Consider the following 23,673-nt stretch of genomic DNA (forward strand, 5'->3'; position numbering starts at 1 on the left):
TCCTTTACCTGCAGAAGGCAACGGCCGACAGCCAGGGGATCTCTGTGTTGGAGAATAACTAGGTGTTCGAATCCTAGGGACCTTTGAGATGACGTGATAAAAACAGGAGCCAGAGGTTTGCGGGTGAGGTCGGTCTGGTGAGGAAGGACTTATAATTTCAGCCGTGTTTTGACTTTCTTTAGATGAAATTTCTGTGGTAGGAAAGAAAAACTCTTACTTTAAAAAAAAAAAGGTCCAATTAAAGTATCAAATGAACCAATACAAAGCAAGCTGTTAGGTAAAGATCAAAATAGAAACAAATGAGACCTCCCAGAGAGACGACTTTCCCCACCTTCCGTCACAGTATTCTCCCAAATCTAATTCGAGTCCCACCTTGATTAAAGACTCACCTGCAAAAGACGTGGGACTGTGAGCGATGGTCCTGTTTTCATCGTGCTCCACGGTGCTGTTGATATCCGGCTCCACCACCGGGGGGCGGCACTCCACGATCTTGCACGTATACACACAGCGCTTGCGAGCGTCCGTGGTGCTCCAGTAAACCCTGGAACACCTGGCAAACAGACCCACACAAATCCCCGTGAGTGACAGGACGGAAGCAGAGACAAATATCTGCCGAAGCCTCTTCTCATCCTGGCTCCCCTGGTCTCCTTGATTTACAGAATTAGCTTTACGTCACCGATTCTTATTATAGGTCCCCTTGGCTCGGGTGTTCCAGGGTTTCTGAAGTTGCTGGTTTTTCCTAGCCTCTCAGAAAACAGCACAAAATCTTTTTTTATTGTAGCGTAAGCAGGAGACAAAAATAGTAAAATATCCTAAAAATGCAGAGAAAGGAAAATACCAACATCTGCTGCAAGATATAGTTATTGGCCTTCAGGAAGGGACTACCATAGCCCCCAAGGTGTACACAGAGGGGAAAAAGCAAACCTGAAGTGTCCCCTTTGGGAGAAAAGCCCCACAAGACAAGGGAAGTGTAATTGCTTCTGATCTGCTGGATGCTGACGGAGCCTGGTTTATACAAAGAGCTGCCAGCTCAACATACAGACTGTGTTGCCAGAATTGGAATGCAAAATAAACTGGTGTATAGATAGCAAAATGAGACTCCAAAATGGGAGAGACAGAAAGGGAGTTTTAAATTTACACTGTCAGCCCGCTAGAAGTTTAAGCCATTTGCTTCACGTAGGAGAGAGGATAAATGTTCACTGGACAATATGATCATTATTGTGGGGGCTTATATTTTTAGCTTGAGGACCGAGGCCTGAGGTGTTTGATCCACTACAACAATCGGGACCTTTAAATCCAGATACATGGAACTCAAGTGGAATCTTAAAAGAGACTGACCTTGTGGTTTTTTTTTTTTTAAATTTAGGTTTTATTTGGAAATGATTCTGAAAGTATGCCAATAATACATCCCTTTTATAACTAGATTTAGTGGACACAAAAGGATACTTTAGTCCCAATCTACAAAAAGTAGCAAAAAAAGTAGTGAATTTTAGGTGGCGATTAAAAGCAGCTCTCCATTCAACGAGCTGCTCATTGTTCAGGGTGCCCCAGCTGTGGGGGCTGGTGTCTTGGCTCCATGCTGCTACTTACTGATATCCAATAGGAAAAAGCTTATCTTCACAGTCAGAGAGATCATTCAGGATTCCTAAGCAGTCAATTGTCATGGAGCCTGATCAAGGAAAGAAGAATGGGTGAGAGGAGGTAATGAGAAGGCTCACTTTATACCCAAAGACTAGGAAGTGCCCCAGCGACAGAGCGAGCCTTCACCCGCCAGAGGCCCCAGAGGCCCGTGTCATACCAATCATCATGTGGATGTTCTCCGGCTCCAAGCCATTGAGAAACTTTCTTCTCAAGCTGATTCCTTCAAAGTCCACAAACACTCTTCTAAAAACTTCAAATCCATTCTCAGGAACCACCTAAAACAAAACCCAGCTGTTAACGACAGCCTATTCCTTGACACATTCCATGTGATACTGACTGTCTCTTAGGGCAAGTGCAAAGCCTCTCAAAATCACCGTGCTATCTCACAGGAGGACTGTCATATTTCTCAGAAGGCGATTCCAGGAACACAAAGTAGGAAGGTGAAACAAAGCTTACCATCTTGCTGTTTCCAGCCTATTTTTCCCTGAACTCCTACAGAATTCGAAAAGCAACGAAGCTCTCACCTCGCCTTTGATCAGATCCCGATGTCGCTGGCAATACACTTTCTTATCATCCAGGAAGACACAGTTCTTGGCGCGAGAACACATGAAGTGATAGTTGCTGGTGCAGGATGTAAGGCAGCAGCCCACGGTGGCTCCTGGCTTTTGGCAGAACTCACATCTCTAACCATCCAGAGAGAACAGAGGCCTAAGTCAGACTCAGATGTTTTAAGCCACTTTCCTTCTCCTCTGTAGAATTACCCCATTCTGGGTTTCCTACAAGTCATTTTTTTTGTTGGTAATCAGCTGAATTACAGAGAACTAATACGAACCCTAAAGCCTCATCTACAAATCCTCTCTCTCCCATCGTCCCTGGGGCCCTGTAACTATTAAATGTGAAGATTACACTTTGATTTAGAACTTAAACAAAAAGTTTTGTTTCTAGGATGCACGAATGATTTATAGAAGATAAAACTTTGAGGACTGATTCTAAAATCATCATCTTCCTAGAAAGCTACTATATCCAAAAGAACTCAGCTCTAGAAAGATTATACCAGGCAGAAACGCAAGGGTTCTCTAGTTACTAGACTTAACAGATTACAAATTTATTTCACGATTCAAAGATCGCCTTCAGTGAGGCTGTGTGTCCCCACCTTATTCTGTCACGGTCACAGTCTGGGCTCCCCTCTCCACAGAAGACTTTTTGTTTGTGCTCTCCATACAATCTACATGGGCTTTTTGTTTGTTTCTCTCTCTCTTTCTTTCTGGTAATTCTTTATCTTCTCCCCTCTTTCAAAGTATAGCTTTTAAAATTTTACTCCTTCATGGACTTTTCTGATGACTCTCAGCATCTACTGATCATTTCCTTCATCCTTTTCCTGTGAGTGTATTTATGTGGGTTTTTCCTATGGAACCATAGAGTGCTGATTCAACTGAGACCTCCAAGATCATTTTGTCTAAATCACTTAATAAAGTAACCTTCTTGCACATTTAAATTGTCTCCCAAACTAGGTAATACTCTGTCTTCTATTTCTTATGCACCAACCCCCAGCGGTCAGAGTAGCAAACTGCCTACAGTATACACCAGCATTTGTCACTGGCTAACCATTCTGAAGGCAGTGTAAAACCTCAATGAAGTAGCATGAAGCCACAGAGAGAACATCTGGAAACTGAGGGGAATCTTTTCCGTAACATTTACACCAGGTCTTACCAGCTGCTTGCCCCTGATCACAGCCATGTGCACATTCTTTAGTGATCCATCATCGTCTTCAAACACTTCTGCTGACCACAAAGCGCAATTTACATGTGTCCACTCATTTTGGCCAATGTAAAGCAAACGGCCAGCATCCTATGAAATCAAGAGATTTCTTTTTTCTTTAAAGAATATAATGTCAAAGAAGGTTTTCCTTGGTATAAGCTTTACCTCAGTCAAGATAACATCAATAATAATTATTTAACTTGGGGATGCACACAAAAATCAAAACTCATTTCTCAATGTTTTTCTGTTTCCACCTCTCACCTTTCTAGAATCCATAGATGGGAAATATTTTATAAACACAGTGAATCAAAACACAAGCAGTATGTGGCAAGTTTATGAAAGTGTGCACTGATTTCTTCAAAACTGTATTTCAAAGCCAGTCCTCTCAACTTGCATTAAAAAACCTTTTTTGGGCGCCTGGGTGGCTCAGTGGGTTAAGCCTCTGCCTTTGGCTCGGGCCATGATCTCGGGGTCCTGGGATCAAGGCCCGCTTCGGGCTCTCTCTGCTCCGCAGGGAGCCTGCTTCCCTCTCTCTCTCTGCCTGCCTCTCTGCCTACCTGTGATCTCTCTCTCTCTCTCTCTCTCTGTCCCTGTCAAATAAATAAATAAATAAAATTAAAATAAAAACCGTTTTTTATTACACGCTTACTATGTGCCCAGTACTAAATAAAGCTTTATAAGCATTATTTCCTTTAATCCTCATAGATTTAATCCTCACAGAGCACAGAAGTGAATCCAGGCAGCCACCAGAACTGGGGATCTTCACCATTCTGCCTGCCTACATTAAACACAAGCCTTTCATACGCAAACTTATATACTTTACTGACTTTCACAAAATCTTTTTGAGAAATCTCCTGTAGAAACTACTAGACATCACCAGGTTAATTTAAGGCAACTCATCTTTTTTTTTTTTTTTTAATTTTAAGTGGTCTTCACGCCCAGTGTGGAGCCCAATGTGGGCTTAATCTCATCACCCAGAGGGCACCTGGGTGGCTCAGTTGGTTGAGCGACTGCTCAGGTCATGATCCCGGACTTCCAGGATCGAGTCCCGCATTGGGATCCCAGCTCCCTGGGGAGTCTGCTTCTCCCTCTGATCTTCTCTCTCATGCTTTCTCTCACTCATTGTCTCTCAAATAAATAAATAAAATCTTTAAAAAAACAAACAAACAAAAAAACAACTCACCACCCAGAGATTAAGACCAGAGCTGGTATCAAGAGTTAGATGCTTAACCAACTGAGCCACCCAGGTGCCCCAGTGCAAATCATCTTTTAAATCAACTATATCAGTTATAGAAAAAAAACTGCAAGTGCTATAAGCTAGGTGACAAACATTCAATAAATAAATGGCACCTAGTCATCGAATTAAGACACAAAGGATCGAACAGTTCACATGAGCATCTGCTACATAGGACCCCGTTCGCCAAAGTACTTACGTTAGCACTGTCATCACCATACGTCAAACACAATGCACATTGCCTATTATCTTCTATGCCTGGGGGTGGGTTCAGTTCTGGACTATCTTCTCGACTCCTATCAGTACCTTGGAACCCAAAAGATATCCAGTTAAAAGCGGCAATACTAGGTCTGATTTCCAGGAAGAAAAAAACCAATTTGGCTTAAATAGTCTGTGGCTTATAAAATAAACACCTTTAAAAACTGTTCAAAGTTATGCTACCTCACCATCTGTTAAGAGTATTTATATTGATTTCTTGTTACCAGGCCAAGCTAGGCAAAAATAATGATTTTATTACATTTAAGGATGGACCTGAACATTTCTTTCCAACATGCGAGTATATTAAATTTACGTTCAGAGAGTTAATCAGCTGCATCTAGAGAGAAATGGATAATGACTCATTTGGTGCCTTACTCAGAATTGGTGGTGTAGGAGGATGGAGAGGAGTTGGAGAGTCTGGTTCCCCAGGCCCTTTAGGTTTGGGAGCTGGAATGATTTTCTTCATTAGAGGAGGCTGCTCAGTGTGGCTGTTTTCCTCTCGCTCCTGCCACTGAGCATAATTATGGTCAAGTGAAGGTGGAAGCACTGCGTTTGGTAACATCCCACTGCTGAAAATAATTGATTCAACAAGCATTTATTGAACTCCTACGATATACCTGGAACTATACAAGATAATCAAATTCTTGATATCATCACGTCACAGCCCCATGCATAAGCCATTCACAGAATATAAGGACCAGCCACAGAATCTGAAAACTGTTTAAATATACAGGACTTTATTATTTTAAAAAAACCATATTCTTGATATATGACACCTGGTTAAACTTCCAGAGGCAAGTGATAACTTTCCCAAAGAATCAAAAGGATTTACTGGAATAAAAATTTAAGGTTAAATATGGAGAATCAAGAGCAACAGGAAGCACAATTTGAACTGAGTAGTACAGAGCCCAACTGTTACAAGCCCGAATACCGAGCTACACGTAGAAGCACGTGTATTGTACATATGCTGCAAGTTAAGCCAAGCTGCAGAAAACATAATAAAGAAAAAAGAGGGGTGATAGACTATAATAACCATTAAGTATTGGCTCTAAATCAGCACTGAAAAGGTATTTCAACAGACTCATTTTTAATCTTAAAACCTAGTCTAAAGAAACCTTAATCTAGAACTCTGATTTCTAGCTGATGAGGTGGGGAAAAAAAAGTAATACTGAATTTACTTACTTGCTTGATACTTTATTTGGCTCCCAAAACCTAGACTTTTTGACACTGAACCATGGAAAAACACGTTCCATTTGCTAACAAAAAAGCAAACAAACAAACAAAATGTAAGCATGTGAACATTCATTTGGAAACCACAGAAAACCAACAACTTCACAACAGCTTCTAAGTCAATACAAGGATGATTTCAGGCCACCAAGGGAAAGATCAATCCACTCTGGTGACCTCACCAACTTCCTCCCAAAGAATCAGAGGAATGAGTTAAACCAAAAGATGTTTTACACATACAGCAAAACAAAACGGAAAACAGAACAAATCTGTTCTGTTCGTGGAGTAATTACCCATAGATAAGCATTAAAAACGTGAACTATTAATATCATTCACCCGAATAAAGAAGGACTTGACCATGCTGTTGGCTTTTTTAATCTCTGGCTGCCCTCCATCTGAATTAATGGCTGCTTGAATGATCTTCACGATATCATCACTGAACTCCAACTGTATACGAAAACAAAGTATTAATTATTCATAAAACAGTGTGTTCTCAAAACCACTTCCTCTTCCCTCCTAAATCACCCAGCCCAGAGAGCCAACAGAAAATGGACACCGTATTTTAATGCGGTGTAATGTCTCTTTAGCAGAGATCTCTATAAGTCAGTTCACAATTAACTTGGGGCAGTCAAGAGAAGCCGGGCTAAAAAGGCAAGCATGCAAATAAACTGGCTCTATCACAGTAAGTTACCCAAAGAGGGCCATAACTTTTTATTTGGGTTAAAATAAACAACTGAACAGCAAATATGGACCATGAGATAACAGACCAATCATTCCCATACATTCTTAAAACCGTAACTTTAAAACATATCTATTTATAGATGAATATCTTATATAGAAAGATACAATATTTAGACGTGATTTTGGGGCAAACCAAGTAACTTCACATTAGCATCTTTCCATGAACAGTTATTTTTTTTTTTAAGATTTTTATTTATTTATTTATTTGAGATAGAGAGCCAGAGCAGGGGCACAGAGGGAGAGGGAGAAGCAGGCTCCCTGCTCAGCAGGGAGCCCAATGTGGGGCTCGATCCTAGGACCCTGGGATCATGACCCAAGCTGAAGGCAGACGCTTAATCAAATGAGCCACCCAGGCACCCCTCCATAAACAGTTTTAATACAAAATAATATTCAGAGAACTCAGATGACAGCCAAATTAAAAAAACATTTGAGACACTACCTTCCCATCTTCTGAAACACAGAGCTAAAAGAACTCATATGTTTTTAGGTATTTAAATCCACACGACATTTCTTTTTTTTTTTTTTTTTTTTTTTTAAGATTTTATTTATTCATCTGACAGACAGAGATCGCAAGTAGGCAGAGAGGCAGGCAGAGAGAGAGGAGGAAGCAGGCTCCCCGCTGAGCAGAGAGCCCGATGCGGGGCTCGATCCCAGAACCCCGGGATCATGACCTGAGCGAGAGGCAGAGGCTTTAACCCACTGAGCCACCCAGGTGCCCCGACATTTCTAAATATAATACAAACCACCTCTTGGTGCTTACTCCCAGCCTCGTCCCCCAAAGACCCAAAGGAGCTAAACTGGCATTTGAAATGTTGGCAGTCTGAGGTAGAGACATACCACAGATGTGTAGTTCCCTTGGTCCATTTTCCTCTTGACTCCTTCCAGATCTAAGGGCTGCTGATCTTCCTGTTTGCTGACCTCAGTAAGCACTGGTGGGTCCGGTCCTTCTGGAGAGCTGCGGGAAGGTATACTCTCCTCCGTCTCAGGATTTAAGTCTGGAGGCTTGGCAGCCTGTTGCCAGGAAAGACAGATTTTTTTTATCTAACACTGAAAATGAGGCATTGGTGAGAATTCTATTCAAATTAATAAAGATGGTACTGAATGATACATATTATAAAACCTGAAGAACATGAAAATAAGCACAGATTTCTTAAATAATAGAAAAAGGGCGTTAGAATGAGCCGGTTCTGTAATCATCTGACCATGTAAACTTAGAAGTCTGTAACTTCCAAATGGAGTATCAAGATCTAGAAACTGTCTGTCCAGTTCCTTCTGAGGGAGACAGAGATGGCAAACTTTCCTATTCAAACAATGGAGCTCTATGAGGCGATAAAGCAGCAGCATAGCTCTGAGTTCAAGTTATCCGTGCATTTTTTCCAACATTTTACCTTGTGTTTCCAATGACTACTCCATAAATGAACAGTTCACAACTTCACTGGACAAAAACTAGTGGTTTACAAATTCTGCCCCGAGGAGTCCTCGGGATTTCCCAGAGTGACAGTCCATGACTGTCAGAGTAGGCCACCACTCTCCCTATCATCCAGATTACTCCAACTGCCCCTAACCACCGTTCCTGCCTCTAGCCTCCGTCCTCACCAATCCTTCCTACCTCTCCAGTCAGAATGTTTTTTTTTTTTTTTTTTCTAAAAAGCAACTCTGATCAGGTTATTCTTCACTGAGGCCTTTCATTGCTGTCCCCCGAGAGCCCTCAGAGTATAAAATACACATTTCTTATTAGTAACAGCAAAGAAAATTCCCAGAGAAGGTCCTACTCTTGGTACTAAAGGTTTTCTTTCTTTTTTTTTTTTTTTTAAAGATTTTATTTATTTATTTGACAGACACGGGTCACAAGTAGGCAGTGAGGCAGGCAAAAAGAGAGGAGGAAGCAGGTTCCCTGCTGAGGGGAGCCCGATGTGGGGCTCGGTCCCAAGACCCCTGGGATCATGACCTGAGCCAAAGGCAGAGGCTTAACCCATTGAGCCACCCAGGCGCTCCAGATTTTTAAATTTATTTGACAGAGATCACTAGTAGGCAGAGAGGCAGGCAGAGAGAGAGGAGGAAGCAGGCTCCCTGCCAAGCAGAGCCTGATGTGGGACTCAGTCCCAGGACCCTGAGATCATGACCTGAGCCGAAGGCAGAGGCTTAACCCACTGAGCCACCCAGGCGCCCCAACCCCCCCCCCCCCCCCCCGCTAAAGATTTTCTTAATGGTTGAAAGCCAAAGCAAGTAAATCTATAAAACTAAATGAAGAGTGGAGCAAACGAACTCCCTCGCTGGGTGAACCCACCCAAGAATGAACTCCCAGGGCTGACCTGTCGGTAGCGAAGCAAGTGGCTGGTGGTCCGAGAGTTGAGCAGAGCTGTCAGAACCTGCTTCAGAGAGATCTGCAGCTCCTTCTCCAGGGCCAGCCGCCACTCTGCAGGGTGCCGCTCGGTGCAGTTCACACAGGTGTAGGCCACGCTTTCCGGCAGGTTAGACAGAATCTCATACATCTCATCTAAAAAAACAAAAACCCACAATGCTGAGGTGCTCTGAAGAGTGGCAGAGAGGGAGAAGAGGACACTACTCCCCTGAACTTAATACAAAGCTGTACCCTGGGGACGGCAGCAGGACTCTAACATCCCCTAGGAACCCAGCACGTATTGATCTCTGATGTGACACTATTAACGCTAGCCCAGGATTTGGTTACTGGAGAACCAACAGGTTAAGGTACCCACAAAAAACAGCAAATACATACTTTAAAGGGATACGTTCACGATAAATGAGCACAACTTGACAAGAAGGTGCTTATAGAGGTGGAAATTTCAGAAGACTTCAAGCAACAACATGGCCATAACTTTACGTTTACAAATTACTTTGGGGGCTATAAATGTACCAAGCAAGAAGAAACTGTAATAAAAAGACTCCAACCTTCTGTACCTGAAAGATTCTCACATTTGGAATGGACCCAGCGATCACACTTTCCACACTGCATCATCTTACTCTCGTAGTCATCGTCATCATAACACTTATCACAGAGAGGGCAGAAGTTCCCTGAAAGCAAAGCACACTTTTCAGCAGCGCTCTGGCTTACACACCAGTGCCTCCCAGGCCCTAGCTCCGTGTGCCAGCTCTCCTCTGTAGCTGCTCACAGGTGCCAGCGGGGACCTACTATGCAACGCTCACACATCTGTCAAGTGTCCAGGTTTTCCTGAGCTCTTAGAATATGCCACTGATTTTATTGAGACTCATTCCTAAAAGTCACGAGGTAGGGGCGCCTGGGTGGCTCAGTGGGTTAAAGCCTCTGCCTTCAGCTCAGGTCGTGATCTCAGGGTCCTGGGATCGAGCCCCACATGGGGCTCTCTGCTCAGCAGGGAGCCTGCTTCCCTTCCTCTCTCTCTGCCTGCCTCTCTCCTTACTTGGGATCTCTGTCTGTCAAATAAATTAATTTAAAAAAAAAAAAAAAAAGGTCACGAGGTAGAGTTTACAAAGAACACAGGAGAAAAAGAATGAGAGAATGTTCTCTCTTGCACATTCCAAAGAAAGGTTTGTATTTTCAAAAAGAGGTGAAGAGGTGGGATTAAAAAAGCAGTTAATTTACACTCTCTCCTTATTCTTAGTGGTTTAAGTTAGAGCTCAGAGCAGCAGTTTCTAAAATTCAACACAAATGACAGCTTTCATCAATTTGCTTTATCCATGCACCCCCCCACTACATTTTTTTTTTTAAAGCTGTATTTATTTATTCATTTATTTGACAGAGAGAATGAGCACAAGCAGGGGAGCAGCAGCGGGAGGCAGAAGCAGGCTTTCCACTGGATGGGGAGCCTAACACGGGACTCTATCCCAGTACCCTGAGATCATGACCTCAGCCATAGGCAGATGCTTATCCAACAAATAGAGTCACCCAGGCGCTCCCCCTGTTATTCTTTACTTAATAGATTACTTTAAAATAAATTCAATAGTAAACTCTGTATCATTATTATCATAAGTCAGTAAAATGAGTTATTAGATATAAATTTTTCTAACGTAACTACTAAAATGTTTGACTCAGTACCACCTAAAATCATTTCTAGAACAATCAAATGTCTATATACCTCACAATGGGAAATACTGGCTTAGAGCATTTCTTCTGTGGTTAGTTATTACAAAAAGTCCCCTTAATTCTTCCCATATAAGTTAACAAAGCATTTCTAGTTGCTGTAATACTCCACTGTAAAGAGCAAGATCAGGAACTTAGTAAATGGGTCTAGATGGTGTTCTTGACAAGACAGATAAAACTTTTTACTTCATTGCACTGCAGTGTCCAGTTCTCCTTCAAAACACCAAATACAACTTCTACAAGTTGACAAAACTGGCTTTTTTAAAGTACCTTTAGCAAAGAGTTTGGCACAGTCGTGGCACAGTGAGAAATCGTGAGACCACTGTGCATCCCACCCTTTGCCTGGAGTTGTGGATCCACAGCTCTTGCAGCGAACACACTTGGTGCAGATCTGGAAAAGGAAAAAAATTCAACGGGAATTCCCATTTTTAAGAGCTCATCTCATTTAAAGAGACCTCATGCGCAATCCGTTTCTCAAGTTGACCTCTTTCCTGGGTTGGCTCTTCCTAATAATGAGACCGAAAAACAGTCACAGGGACATACTCCAGCAAGGGGATCCCCGTTACAAGCCCAAGAGCCCCATGTGAGTTCTCTCTGCAACAGCGTCATATGGGTACTCACCCAAACTTTCTTTTTCTTGGTGGGCTTGGTGGGGTAGTTTGGTCCCAGGCACTCGGGGTGATAGCTGTTTCGGCACTTATTACACTCCAGCAGCTGCTGTAGGGAACACAAAGGTAAGGGATGAAGAGGTACACGCTTCCAGTTATGAAGTAACTACGTCGCAGAGATGAGAAATACAGCTGAGGGAATACAGTCCGTGAGACTGTCATAACGTGTGACACCAGATGGGGACCGTGCGTCTCGTGGTGAGCACTGAGTCGCACACTTAAAACTAATATCATATCGTATGTCAGCTATACACCAATAAAAAAAAGGGAAGAAAATATGAAGGCAAGAAAGTGGGTATCACACACACACACACACACACACACACACACACACACAGAGATGAGCATTTAGTGCCCATTTCATATTCACCTTCAAGTAAGTATCGCACGTCACTAGAACAATTTACATTGTCTCCTAAATTATATTACTCTCAAAGAAAGCAGTGGGACTTGTGTCCTGCCAAAGGCACCCAGATGAATATTCTTATCAGGCAGACTGGAGTTTTTTGGGGGGATTTTATCTAATGCCACATTTTCTCTTCTATTCCCCAAATTAAAACATAAAAATAGGCAATGAATTATACCCAATTAAATAGTCAGAACAGACTAAGTCAGCAGAGAAAAAATATAGATACAAAACCTTAAACCAGAAGGCAGAAACTGAGATAGCGAGTAATGCTCTAAACAGTTCTGTTACTTAGTTTTATACCTTGGTAGCCTGATGCTGCCTTCCACAAACATGACAGAACTTGCAGCGGCGACAACACCAGTTCTCCAGCTGGTCCTCCAGGGGGCGCTCGTTCTCCTCTAAACAAAACTTGTGGAAGGGCTCACAACAGACTTGGCAATACACAAACTAGGGTAAGACCGGAACATAGAAGTTGTCAAATAACATGTAGAGACATCAACCAAACGCTATTTACAGACTTCAGGCTTTAGGAGTCCAATGGGGGCGGGGCGGGGTGTGTGTGTGTGTATGTGTGTGTGTTTTTTTTAAATTTAACACATAATCATTTAGCAATGACTATGAAAAAAAAGCACAAGATTAGGCACTGCAGGAGACGCAGGGGCCTAAAGTAATAATGGTAGAATTTAAAAAGTAACAAAATAAATGTAATCCCAGATTTACCAGAATGCACTAAGTGCCGAAGGTGAGGTACAAGCAAGAGCTATCGGAAGGGGGAAAGAGGGAGGGTTAAAGGCTTCCTACAAGATACTAAAGACAGTTGCAAGCTCTCGTTTGTCCTTTCCATCTCTAATTGTAGAAATGTTATTTTCATGTTAAGGACTTTTTAAAAATTTAAATGAGGATGACCCAGACTTTTCTTTTGCCATAGCAGAATTATTGGGACAACTGGTCAAAACTAAATAAGGTTTATAGATTAGATAACAGTAACTGTTAATTTCCACACTTTGACAGCTATACCATGATGATATGAGAGAATGCCTTTTACAAAATACATAGTAAAATATTTAGATATAAAAGGACAGGTCTACAACATCCCAATTTTTAGAAAAAAAAGTGTTATATATATAAAATGTATGTACATATTTTATTTCTCACTTTGTAAAATACAGACACACAAAGAAAAGGATAAAGCAAATAAACATATGAACATTTGGGAAATGTGGGTGAAGGGTATATGGGAATTCTTTGTACTACTCTTGTAACTTTTCTGCAAATCTGAAATAACGTCAGCATAGAAAGTTTTTAAAAATTCTAATGTCTGGGGATCTGTAGGTGGCGCAGTTGGTTAAGCACCTAACTCAGTTTGGGCTCAGGCTGTGATCTCATGGTCCTGGGACCGAGCCGGCATCAGGCTCTACACTCCGCGAGTCTGCTTGAGAGTCTCCCTCTCCCTCTGCCTGTCCCCACTGTGTGCCCTCTCTCTCTCAAATAAATAAATAAATCTTAAAACCAACAAACAAACCTCAAATATCAGAATTCATCAAACACTGGTTACACTTTAGCAGGAGTATGCTGCAGGCGGTGAGCTAGTCATTCTCTATCTCAGTTTTTAGGAATCCTGTTGGGTTGCTGTGCACAACTACACAATTTAAATTAAAGCAATTATACTCTGAAAGAAAAAAACTCGTTTTATCACAGAAGTTGAAGGACTGGAGCTACAAGTTATACCTGTGGGCAGCATATGTGTGGAGGGAAAGCATTAAGATTATGGGCAAGAGATACAGTAGACCCCTAACATTTGTGAACCGAATAGTCAGTATTATCTAAAGCAGCCCCACCATTTGGAACAATGTTATTGTTCATAACAGGCACTAAAATATTTGCTTAATGATTGAATACCATAATTTATAATGGTATTATTTTATACTATATACAGTATATATATGTATATATACATAAAATATAATATATATAACATACTATATATTATATTTTACTACCACACAATTTAACATAGCAAGTGGGCAGGACTGAATCTCTTAGCTAGTGAGTCTGCCTGATTGCTCAATACGTGCACGATAATCTGGTCTTGGAATTTCTTCATGACCTTAAAACACATGTGATAAAGTAACAAGCTAAGGAGGTATTCTGGAAGTGAGGACCGTGTGAGTGACAAGCTACTGCTTCCAATTTAAAATCGTGCTTTTACTTCTTTATTGCAGAGGTGGCAAATACTCACTGCAAAAGACTCAAAAGGATAAAGAAAAATAAAGAGAAAACAAGGCACTCCTAATCCAACCACATTTTCAAGATTTTGGTGTAAATCCTTCCACAATTCTTTCTGCATATACATTTTTAAAACAATGTCCAAAACCCAAAATGGGATCACGCTTTACATATACTACTTTGTAACCTGCTCTTTTATCTCAGTGGTGTGTCATGGACACGTCAGTATCCATCTATATTATTATTATTATTATTATCTTTGCTCTTATATGCATATCCTATGATTAAAGACTCCCGCTCCTTATTGACAAACTTTAGGTTGTCTCCTATTTATTATCATCATGAACAGTACTGAAATAAACCCTTGTGTTTACCGTATATAGAGACAGAAGGGTTTATCACATATATATATGTATGTATTGTACACACACATATAATCACACATACCTACGCATGCATATACCTATTTGTTGATTTCTCTAATTATATCCTTAGGATAAATGCCTTGAGTGCCACTGCTGGGTTAGACTGTATGTTCATTTTAAGGATAAATATGTATTTCTGAACAGTTTCCTCAGAAAGAAAGACAGCAACTAACTTAGATTCCACCAACAGGAAGTCCCTATTTCCACATGATCCTTTTCCCCCCACATGATTTTTTAAAAAAGATTTTATTAGTTTATTTTTGAGCTTCTATTAATTTATTTACTGAGGAGAGGGGGGGACAGGAGAGGGAAAGAGAGAATCTCCAGCAGACTCGGAGCTGATGGGAGCTCGATCTCACAACCCTGAGATCATGACCTGAGTTGAAACCAAGAGTCAGATGCTTAATCAACTGTGCCAAACCAGTGTCTCTAAAGATTTTACTTTTTTAAGCAATCTCTATGGCTAATGTGGGGCTCAAACTCACAACCTCCACCAAATGAGCCAGCCGGCACCTCTTCCCACATGATCTTTTTAATCATGCTTTAACGTCCAATTTTCGGTCATCAGAAGGCTTAATGACCCCTGCTCACCATGTTTTTATTTCTCATTTTGTGAATTACATATTCCTGTCCACAGCCTATTTATTTTTACTGGGCGTTGTTCCTTTTTCTTATTAATTGCTAAGAGCTCTTTATAGACAAGGGGATTTTGACAGTCAATGTAAGACAGCTATTTCTTTTTCCAGAAGTGCACTATATCACTTCTGCCACGTTTGGACATTTAGCAGAACTATCAGAACTCTAATAAAAAGAGTGCATTTAAGAGATGAGACCATTAAAACTTTTACACTCAGTAATTCTGCTCCTCTACTAAGAAGCAGATTCCTTCATGAAATCTATAAAAAACTTCTGAAGCATTTCATTAGCTGGATTAAAGTGAGGCCAGTAGGGGTGCCCGGCTGGCTCAGTCGGCTGAGAGTGCGGCTCTTGCTCTCTGGGTTCTAAGTTCAAGCCCCACACTGGGCATAAAGATTACTTAAAAAAAAAATTTTTTTTTAAAGATGTTATTTATTGATGACAGGGAGAGACACAGCGAGAGAGGGAACACAAGCAGGGGGAGCTGGAGAAGGACAGGCAGGTTCCCCACTGAGCAGGGAGCCTGATATGGGGCTTGATCCCAGGACCTGGGGATCATGACCTGAGTCTAAGGCAGACGCCCAAGGACTGAGCCACACAGGCACCCCAAAGACTACTTTAAAAAAATAAAAAATAAAAAATAAAGAGAGAGTAGTACCTGCTACATACCAACAAGACAGAAGAAATGATTTCTTTCATCACAGCAAAATCATCTACCATTCAACTGTCTGGGGTACCGAGAAGCAGCTTCTCTTACCTCTACGTGCCCACTGCTGGCACAGAGAAAGCAAACCACTCTGGGTGTTATAGGGACAGAGGTCAAGATTCCTAAGCCTCCCATCTCCCACACATTTTCTGCTTCACAATCCTCCTGTGGAGAGAGAGACGGATCGTTTATGGAAGTGTTCTGGTGACACAGCTTTGGATCGAGAGCAAGGCCAGCAAACATCAATTCCGAGTGACACCGGAGTGGCAAGAAGACTTCGTTTCAGTGGGTTCAAGAGTTAACTGCTGCTTTAAAAACTGTTCGTTTCAGACACAAACTGTTAAAATGCTCACCTACTGGTTTAATTCATGTTAACGAGAATGCAAAGATACCCCGGGAGTGACTTTTCCTTAGAGCTTTGCTGATTCAAGCAATCATCATGGTTGGAGAATTCTCACGTGAAGGAATTATTTCCTCAGACGCTGTTCTCATCCAAATGCACTTTTTTGCTCAGGCTGATGCCAGCGTTCATTTGTCCGCTCGTAAATGGTGACCTCACGACACTGACCAGAGCTCTCTCACACCTGAACCCACCTGCCAACGGGGAGCTCTCACTCCCTGACTGGGTGCTGAACTCCCCCTTTCATCAATATCCTGGATAACACCATTTTTCTGATTTGAAGCCCATCACCTCGACATGCTACATGGTCACGAAACACTTTTACCTTAAAGTCCACTCTGATCCTGTGGACTCCATCGGCTGGGATTTTTTGCTTCGAACTATTGCCATTGGAGAGAGTGCTGAGGATGTTCAAAGTGCCTGTGTTCTCCTGCTTACTGACTGGAGGTGGCTTTTCCTATAGAGATAGAAGATGGATAAAGAACAAAACCACATCCCACTTGCCCACACTTTTGCAACAGGTAACAATGCAAACAACCAATCTAATTAAGAGCTCTGGAAACCACGCTTCCAACACAAGTATCCCACAGACACAGAGAATTAATCTTCAGATTCTTTTTTTCCATGGAGGCATTTTATGTATGCATTACAGCCCTAGAAGAATTCCGGGACTTTCTCCCTCTTGTGGGTTCTTGTCTTGCTTTTTCGTGGTCCATGATGCCAGCTGAGGTTGTTGGCACAATAAAACCAAAGAGACAGCATGGGAGCAGTTTATTCTGCCATTTTCTAGATCATTTTTCTAGATCTTTGGGCTGCACATCGAACCTGGGGCTGATCATTCCACTCTTGTTAAAACGGTCTAGGATGGTCACAGCAGTGTTCGCAGCCCTGTGACCATCAGTGATTTCAACTCGTCAGGGTAACCATGCTTTACCACCACAGTTAGAACCAGACAATGACCTCGGAGCAAGGCTTCCTAAAACCCTGGTATCTGCCTCTCCTAGGCATTGCTGGTTCACTAGCCAGGATGCTCACCACACCATTATGGGGGCACAGAGAGACGGCAGAACGAGCCAGAAGAGTCTTTTCTTTTTTAACTTTTTTTTTTTTGAAAAATATGTTTATTTGAGAAAGAGAGAAAAAAGCGCACGTGCTCACAGAGAGAGGGGCAGAGGGAAATGTGGAGGGAGACTCTACGCTGTTTGATCCCACTACCCTGAGATCATGACCGGAACAGAAATCAAGAGTCAGACAATCAACCGGCTGAGACACCCAGGCACCCCGAGCCAGAAGATTCTTAAAGACCTCTCTCTCCACATAATAAACATAGTGGACATAGGGAAGGGTGACTGCTGTAGACCAGTATCACTAAAGCATGCTCAGGGCAAAGAACAATCACAGTAAGCGCCCTGTGGTGTCAGCCTAAGCACAGAAGGCCACAAAGAAGGGGAAAGACAAAAAACAAAATGAGCTAAAGCCTAACCGGAAGTTTGTTCACTTTAAGGAAGTCCACTGCCATCTACAGAGAAGCAGATCCGCGGGTTCACTCACTCAGTCACGTAAATGTCAAGGATAATACTATGTCCCTGCAGAATGGAACACATCCCTGAGCAATGGCTGAGAAACAAATCTCTCCTCACCTTTTCTTTTGGTTTTTGTTTTACAGGAATACTTGGGCGAGGAGCCACTTTTTTCTGCTTGCTTTGCTCTGGACCTAAAGAATTCAAAATAAATTGCAGTCAGATGCCACTAAACTCAGAGTTCGTGCTAAACAGCAATGACCACCTCAGGACTTACTGGCCTGTGAAAAAAGGGGCATTAGGAAACACAAAAACTGACTTAAACTCTAGGCTTTACAGAGGAAATTAAGACAATACCTCCAACTTAACTGGTTTTTTGCTTCTATTTCTTTATTATTATATAAATAGCTTAAAAGAGAGCTAGTTTTCCTTAACTAAAGGCTCACAAATGTACATTTTGGGTTTCCAAATGCTGTTTAAGAAAGACACTGGTGTTCTTTGCTGGTATTTCTGGCTCAGCCACTCCTTCTTGCCTTCCTCACTCACCTGATTCTGGTGGTGGAGGCTGCTTTTTCTTGGGCTCACTAAGAGTGGTCTTGGGAACTTCTTTTCTCGGTGGTGCTGTGCTGGATGGCTGTGGAGGGGTGACTGGCACTGGCTGGGAGGCCTGCTTGCTGGACTTCCTGGAAGCTGGCGTGGTAACTTGTTTGGATTCAGGAACTGGGGCAGGGGCGTTCCCTTCTTCGCTCTTCTCCTCGATGGGCTTTCGAGGCGGAGGTTCGCTATTGCTTTTCTTGGGGGCGGGGTCCTCTCTTGCTGATGGGGCAGGCTTCTGCCCAGAGTCCACCACGCTCTTGCCAACGCTGCTCTCCTTGCTCTCTTTCTTTTCGCTGGTTTTAGACTTTTTCTCTTTCTTTTTCACAGCTAGGGGGGGAAAAAACCAAGATGATTTATCTGTAATAAGTGAGAAAAGCTTTTTTTAAGACAGAAGCAGAGGGATGTAGTACAATCATGTTCATAGTGCCCTACAGCTGAGTCAACACTGGAAGGAGTGAGCTGGTCAGGTGAGACGGGGGTATTTGTGTCACTCTCGGAAAAGGAATGGACTGGAATTGTTCCAGGAATTTAAAAATTTTTTTGATTATGGAACATTTCAAAGTAAAGGGACTAGTAAGATGAACCCTCATGGAACTGCCACCCAGCTTCAACCACCACCAACTCCCTGGGAAGAGCAGTCAAACAATGAACGAACGAGCAACTGGCATTCTATTTACACCAGATGTATATGACTCTGGCATTAGAGCAGGAAGCATTTGGGGAAGATCTTCAGACAACGCTACCTTTTGCTTGCTTCTGAAGGTAGGCTTTGGAAGGCATCCATTGTAGATTCTGACATTTTCTCATCCTAGGATGACAAGGGACACCATAAAAAGTAAACAACATTTAGAAGGAAAGCCATTGAAACAAGTGTTAATCTGTCTGCAAAAACCAGTGAACCTTCATTAGGTTATTTTGAGGGCTGAAAAAAGTACTCAGATTCAATCTGAGCCTCTGAATGCTTCGATCAGCAGTTTGCCTACCTTTAGGGTCTAAAAGGAATATATATCAAATTATTTTTGAAATGGGACTCAAATTTCTTATAACCCAGTACTAACTTAGCACCACACACACAAAATCATCAGCTGGTGTTTCTTAAAGTCAAACTGGTTCTGCTCCCTTATGAGATTAATATTCATATAGTAATCTGAATAAAAATGGACGAAAATTAACCAACAAGTCCTTTGTTTGACACTATGATGCAACAGATCTCAGGGGGCTTTGATACACATTTCACTCCTCAATTTAACTAAGAAACTAAGACTTACTCTGAAGTCTGAAACTGAGCTGAATACATTTCAACCCCCAAATTACAGCGCAGGTTTATCCTGCAATCATGTACCTTTCTGCTGATCTGTGATTTGTCTCATTTCTTTCCACTAGTGGGACTGAGACAAGATTCTTACTTAATTAAGGCCAGACTAAAGCAGAGCCCAGAACTACTTACTGTCTCCTAGAAACTGTCTCCCCTGAACTAACTTCTCCCAACCACATTTTCTATAAACCATTTTCATGTTACCATTCATTCAGCAAATACCTATTGCTAATATGTCCTCCGTGTAGCAGACACTTTATGAGATGCTCCGTCACTAAAACTTGTTTGTGCAACTTTCTTGACCCATTTAAAACAAATTATCCCAAAGAGCAGAAAGTGAATCCACAAACTGACTTAAGAAAGGGAGAAGAGATCGAGTAATCAAAACTTTCAGATCAAAAACTCCATGTGCATGAAAATACTCTGGGGAGTTAGAAAGCCAGACTAAGATATCACCACTTTTTTCCTCAATGCCATAAAGATTAATTTCAACTGACCTGGAAAATTATAATACAATTAGATACTATAATATATACATTAAATATAAATTACAGCTCAGTTATATGTAAATATTTCATATACATGTGACTTCTATATAACTGATATAATGTATAAAATATAAATATATAAATTCGTCAGTGTTTACACGGAAGCCCTCCAGAGCTGCACTCATATGGTAGCCACTAGGCACATGTGGCCATTTAAATTTAAGTTAATTGAAATGCAATGCAATTAAACAGCAGTTCCTTGGTCACACTAACCACACCTCCAGTGTTCTACAGCCATGTCCGGCTAATGGCTACCACGCGGACTACGCAGACAGAGACTACTTCCGCCACTGCGGGACTTTCTACTAGACAGTGCTGCCTGAGTATTTCTTATTTAAGGACAGCCCAAACCTGGCCACATCACAAAATCCAACTCTGCAACTAGCCTTGCACGTCAAGGAGACACGACACAACCACACTCAGCCTTCTGCTGCATCCCTGCAACAGTCCAGGCATGAACACACAACCGCCACGGCTGAGAAGTCCACACCTCAGAGGAAGACACCCACTCACTTGCAGCACTGCTTCTTTATATTTCGGCCACCAAACTTGGGTTTGTCTAAGCAGTTAGTACAAACACCACAGTCCTCAGGCACCTGGCAGCCGGGACACTGCCCACACCGCCTGGATCGTCGCCCTTTCTTTACTGGAGGTTCCTGAGGCGCCTTGTTTCTGGTAACGGGTTTAATTGGTTTGATGGGCGGAGCAAGAGGTTCAGCATCTTCTGAGCCAGCAATTGATGACTTGTCTGTTAAAGAAACGTGTCATTAGTTCTGAGGGAGTGTCTAATTCCTTCTTGGGAGCAGAGGCGGAATTCCTCAAAATCCATATCATTATATACATCCAAGCCTCATTTTAACTGGGACTCCAAAAATGAAATACATCATAATAAAAATATTCTTAGGAAGAAATCAGAGCCTGTTTTAAATAATTCTTTAAATTTTTTTAAAACGCCTATAACTTGCAGCTTGATGGAAGCAGAAATCTGAACACTGAGAACAAAACACAGTCTAACCTAAAACCAAGAATGTGAACTGAATGCTTCCTAAGATTCTCTGAATCTCTCCATTTTATATGAGCAGTCACCTAGCATTTAAGTCATCCAGCGTCAAAATGCAACCATGAGAATGTGCCTCCCAGACCTCCAAGCACGGGGGACGGGGCTCACTGACCAAGGGCCAACGGCTGTGCTCTGAAATCCAGCGGTATGCCGAGGCCACACTTACCAAAGGGCTGCTCCCGGGTAGTGACTGAGCATGGCAGGGATATTAAGGCGGGCCCGTTCCTGGGAGACAACCGTCAGCTTTTGCTCAAGGACTCCCTGACAGCCTTGCCAAACTCTCTGGGAAAACAGTCTGGGAAGATTCTGCCCAACCCTCCCTCCCTCTCTCTTTCCTTGGGGTCACACTTGCACAGCAGTCTGACTGTTACCCCAGCCTTCCCCAGCTCCCTCCCATTTTCTCTCTTGGGCACTTTCTCTAGTGTAACCCTTGCATATTTAATACACCCTTGCCATTTGCTTTTTGGAGGACCCAGACTAACAAAAAGTGCTATGAAGAGCCTACTAGGTATCCCCAGAATGACCAGCAAACTAATCAAATCTGCTCAGACTTCAAGGCTGACACCTCTGACCTACCATCATTCCCCATGGAAGACAAAATCTTCTCTCGTTCTTCCCATGGTAAGGCACTCAGGGTGGGCATGTCATCAGGAAACACAGCTCGTTTTCGGCCAAGGGCAACGGCAGCTCTTCTGCAGACATGTTTAATGCGGGGTCCTCGCACAGAGGTCTCTGATGAATCACTTTCTTGACCCTGAATAAGAGGCAAGTCAAAACGAACAAGAGCAAGCACACATGTTGAGAATGTAAATAAATGAAGCCAAGGTGTAGCTGGTAGGTTATTACAACCTAGAACCAACATATACAGTTCTAGCTATTCCCAGAGGATAGGCCATGACAATCTACAGAAATCGATTAGCTCTGTATTCTAAAATTGGCAGCCAAAAAGGGGGGGGGGGCAGGGCTCTTAATAAAAAAAAAAAAGAAATCAACTAAGTTTTTATTTGCCATTATACCACTGCTTTAAAACTCCCCTCAAAACTCAAGCTGCATTATGCAAAAGTTTGGCCTGGAGTGAACAGGGCTTATCTAATCACAGACTATTTCTTCTATTTCCCCGATCAACAGAGAAGTAGGGGAGACAACTTAAAATTGTACGCGTGAAAGGCTACAGCTCAGCACAGAAACGTCTCGCATTTTAAAGCACTGCTGCTCCTATCACTAGGAGGCTAACCAAAAAACATCCAAAATGGTATCAGAAATAAATCCCATCATACTCCTGCCAGAACTCTCAACTGGCAAAATTACTAAATATAAATACGGCTCTAGGTTGAACAACACGAAAAACCTAAATGTGTGGTCATCCTAACCTAACCTGGTATGCGGGCATAAATACGTTATCTACTACGGCAATTTTTAAAAAGAACCTAAAGATCAGCAGGTTTTCTCAGAAGAGGCCAGTGTCCAGCTACCTTGTTAAAAAAAAATAAAATAAAATAAAAATAAATAAATTAATTAATTAAATTAAATTAAATAAATAAAATTAAATTAAAAAAACCTGTTCTTTGTAAAATTTGTCATCATCTTAACAAACTGAATCCTACAGCTTTTCTGCCTTCAACTTAAGGCTAAGTGCTTCTCATCTGTGTTCTGCCAATGCTTATTACCTACTGCTCTAATCACTTGCTGCTCAGAGGAAGAGAAGCCCCTCCACAACCCTGTTTTTTCTTTTTTCTTTTTTTTAAGACTTTATTCATTTATTTGACACAGAGAGAGAGACACAGTGAGAGAGGGAACATAAGCAGGGGGAGCGGGAAAGGGAGAAGCAGGTTTCCCGCTGAGCAGGGAGCCTGATCCGGGGCTCCAACCCAGGATCCCGGGATCACGACCCAAGCCGAAGGCAGACGCTTAATGCCTGAGCCACCCAGGCGCCTCCTCCACCCCATTTTCTATAGTAAACGACAGTAAACCAGTTTGACTACAAAAATGCATCTTCAGCATTAGGTCACAGATTCCACCATACCAAACCCACGAGGTACAGACTACCTTTCAGCCTTAAGTCACCACCTTCCTGTGCAGCCCAGTCCAGCCATCAGCCATTCCTCTCAAATGTGTCTCATACTTTTTCCTCCACCCACACTGTGCCCTCTGGTTTAGAACGTTTTCCCTACGGCACCTGGGTGGCTCAGTCGGTTAAGCGTCCTACTCTTGATTTCAGCTCAGGTC

General features: G+C 42.2%; 1 protein-coding gene across 4 annotated transcripts in view; it reads right to left on the reverse strand.

Annotated features, from left to right (window-relative positions):
• KMT2A (lysine methyltransferase 2A) overlaps nt 1-23,673 on the reverse strand; it is a gene marked incomplete at its 5' end in the record, with an annotated part of 74,008 nt that overhangs the window by 17,794 nt on the left and 32,541 nt on the right. For 2 of the 4 annotated variants that reach the window (XM_080815319.1, XM_080815317.1), the window contains 23 exons: nt 9-191; nt 390-550; nt 1,591-1,669; nt 1,799-1,916; nt 2,166-2,324; nt 3,352-3,489; nt 4,833-4,939; nt 5,267-5,460; nt 6,074-6,147; nt 6,455-6,565; nt 7,697-7,870; nt 9,172-9,356; nt 9,779-9,892; nt 11,208-11,328; nt 11,559-11,654; nt 12,315-12,461; nt 16,059-16,172; nt 16,733-16,864; nt 18,048-18,121; nt 18,474-18,851; nt 19,268-19,332; nt 20,901-21,135; nt 22,024-22,201. In XM_080815319.1, the coding sequence (XP_080671445.1) occupies nt 9-191; nt 390-550; nt 1,591-1,669; nt 1,799-1,916; nt 2,166-2,324; nt 3,352-3,489; nt 4,833-4,939; nt 5,267-5,460; nt 6,074-6,147; nt 6,455-6,565; nt 7,697-7,870; nt 9,172-9,356; nt 9,779-9,892; nt 11,208-11,328; nt 11,559-11,654; nt 12,315-12,461; nt 16,059-16,172; nt 16,733-16,864; nt 18,048-18,121; nt 18,474-18,851; nt 19,268-19,332; nt 20,901-21,135; nt 22,024-22,201 (3,337 nt within the window). Of the gene's footprint in view, nt 1-8; nt 192-389; nt 551-1,590; nt 1,670-1,798; nt 1,917-2,165; nt 2,325-3,351; nt 3,490-4,832; nt 4,940-5,266; nt 5,461-6,073; nt 6,148-6,454; nt 6,566-7,696; nt 7,871-9,171; nt 9,357-9,769; nt 9,893-11,207; nt 11,329-11,558; nt 11,655-12,314; nt 12,462-16,058; nt 16,173-16,732; nt 16,865-18,047; nt 18,122-18,473; nt 18,852-19,267; nt 19,333-20,900; nt 21,136-22,023; nt 22,202-23,673 lie in introns of all 4 variants that reach the window. The other 2 variants (XM_080815318.1, XM_080815316.1) reach the window with 1 other exon arrangement.

Source organism: Martes martes (assembly GCF_963455335.1).
Source record: "Martes martes genome assembly, chromosome: 10".
NCBI classification, from domain to species: Eukaryota; Metazoa; Chordata; class Mammalia; order Carnivora; family Mustelidae; genus Martes; species Martes martes.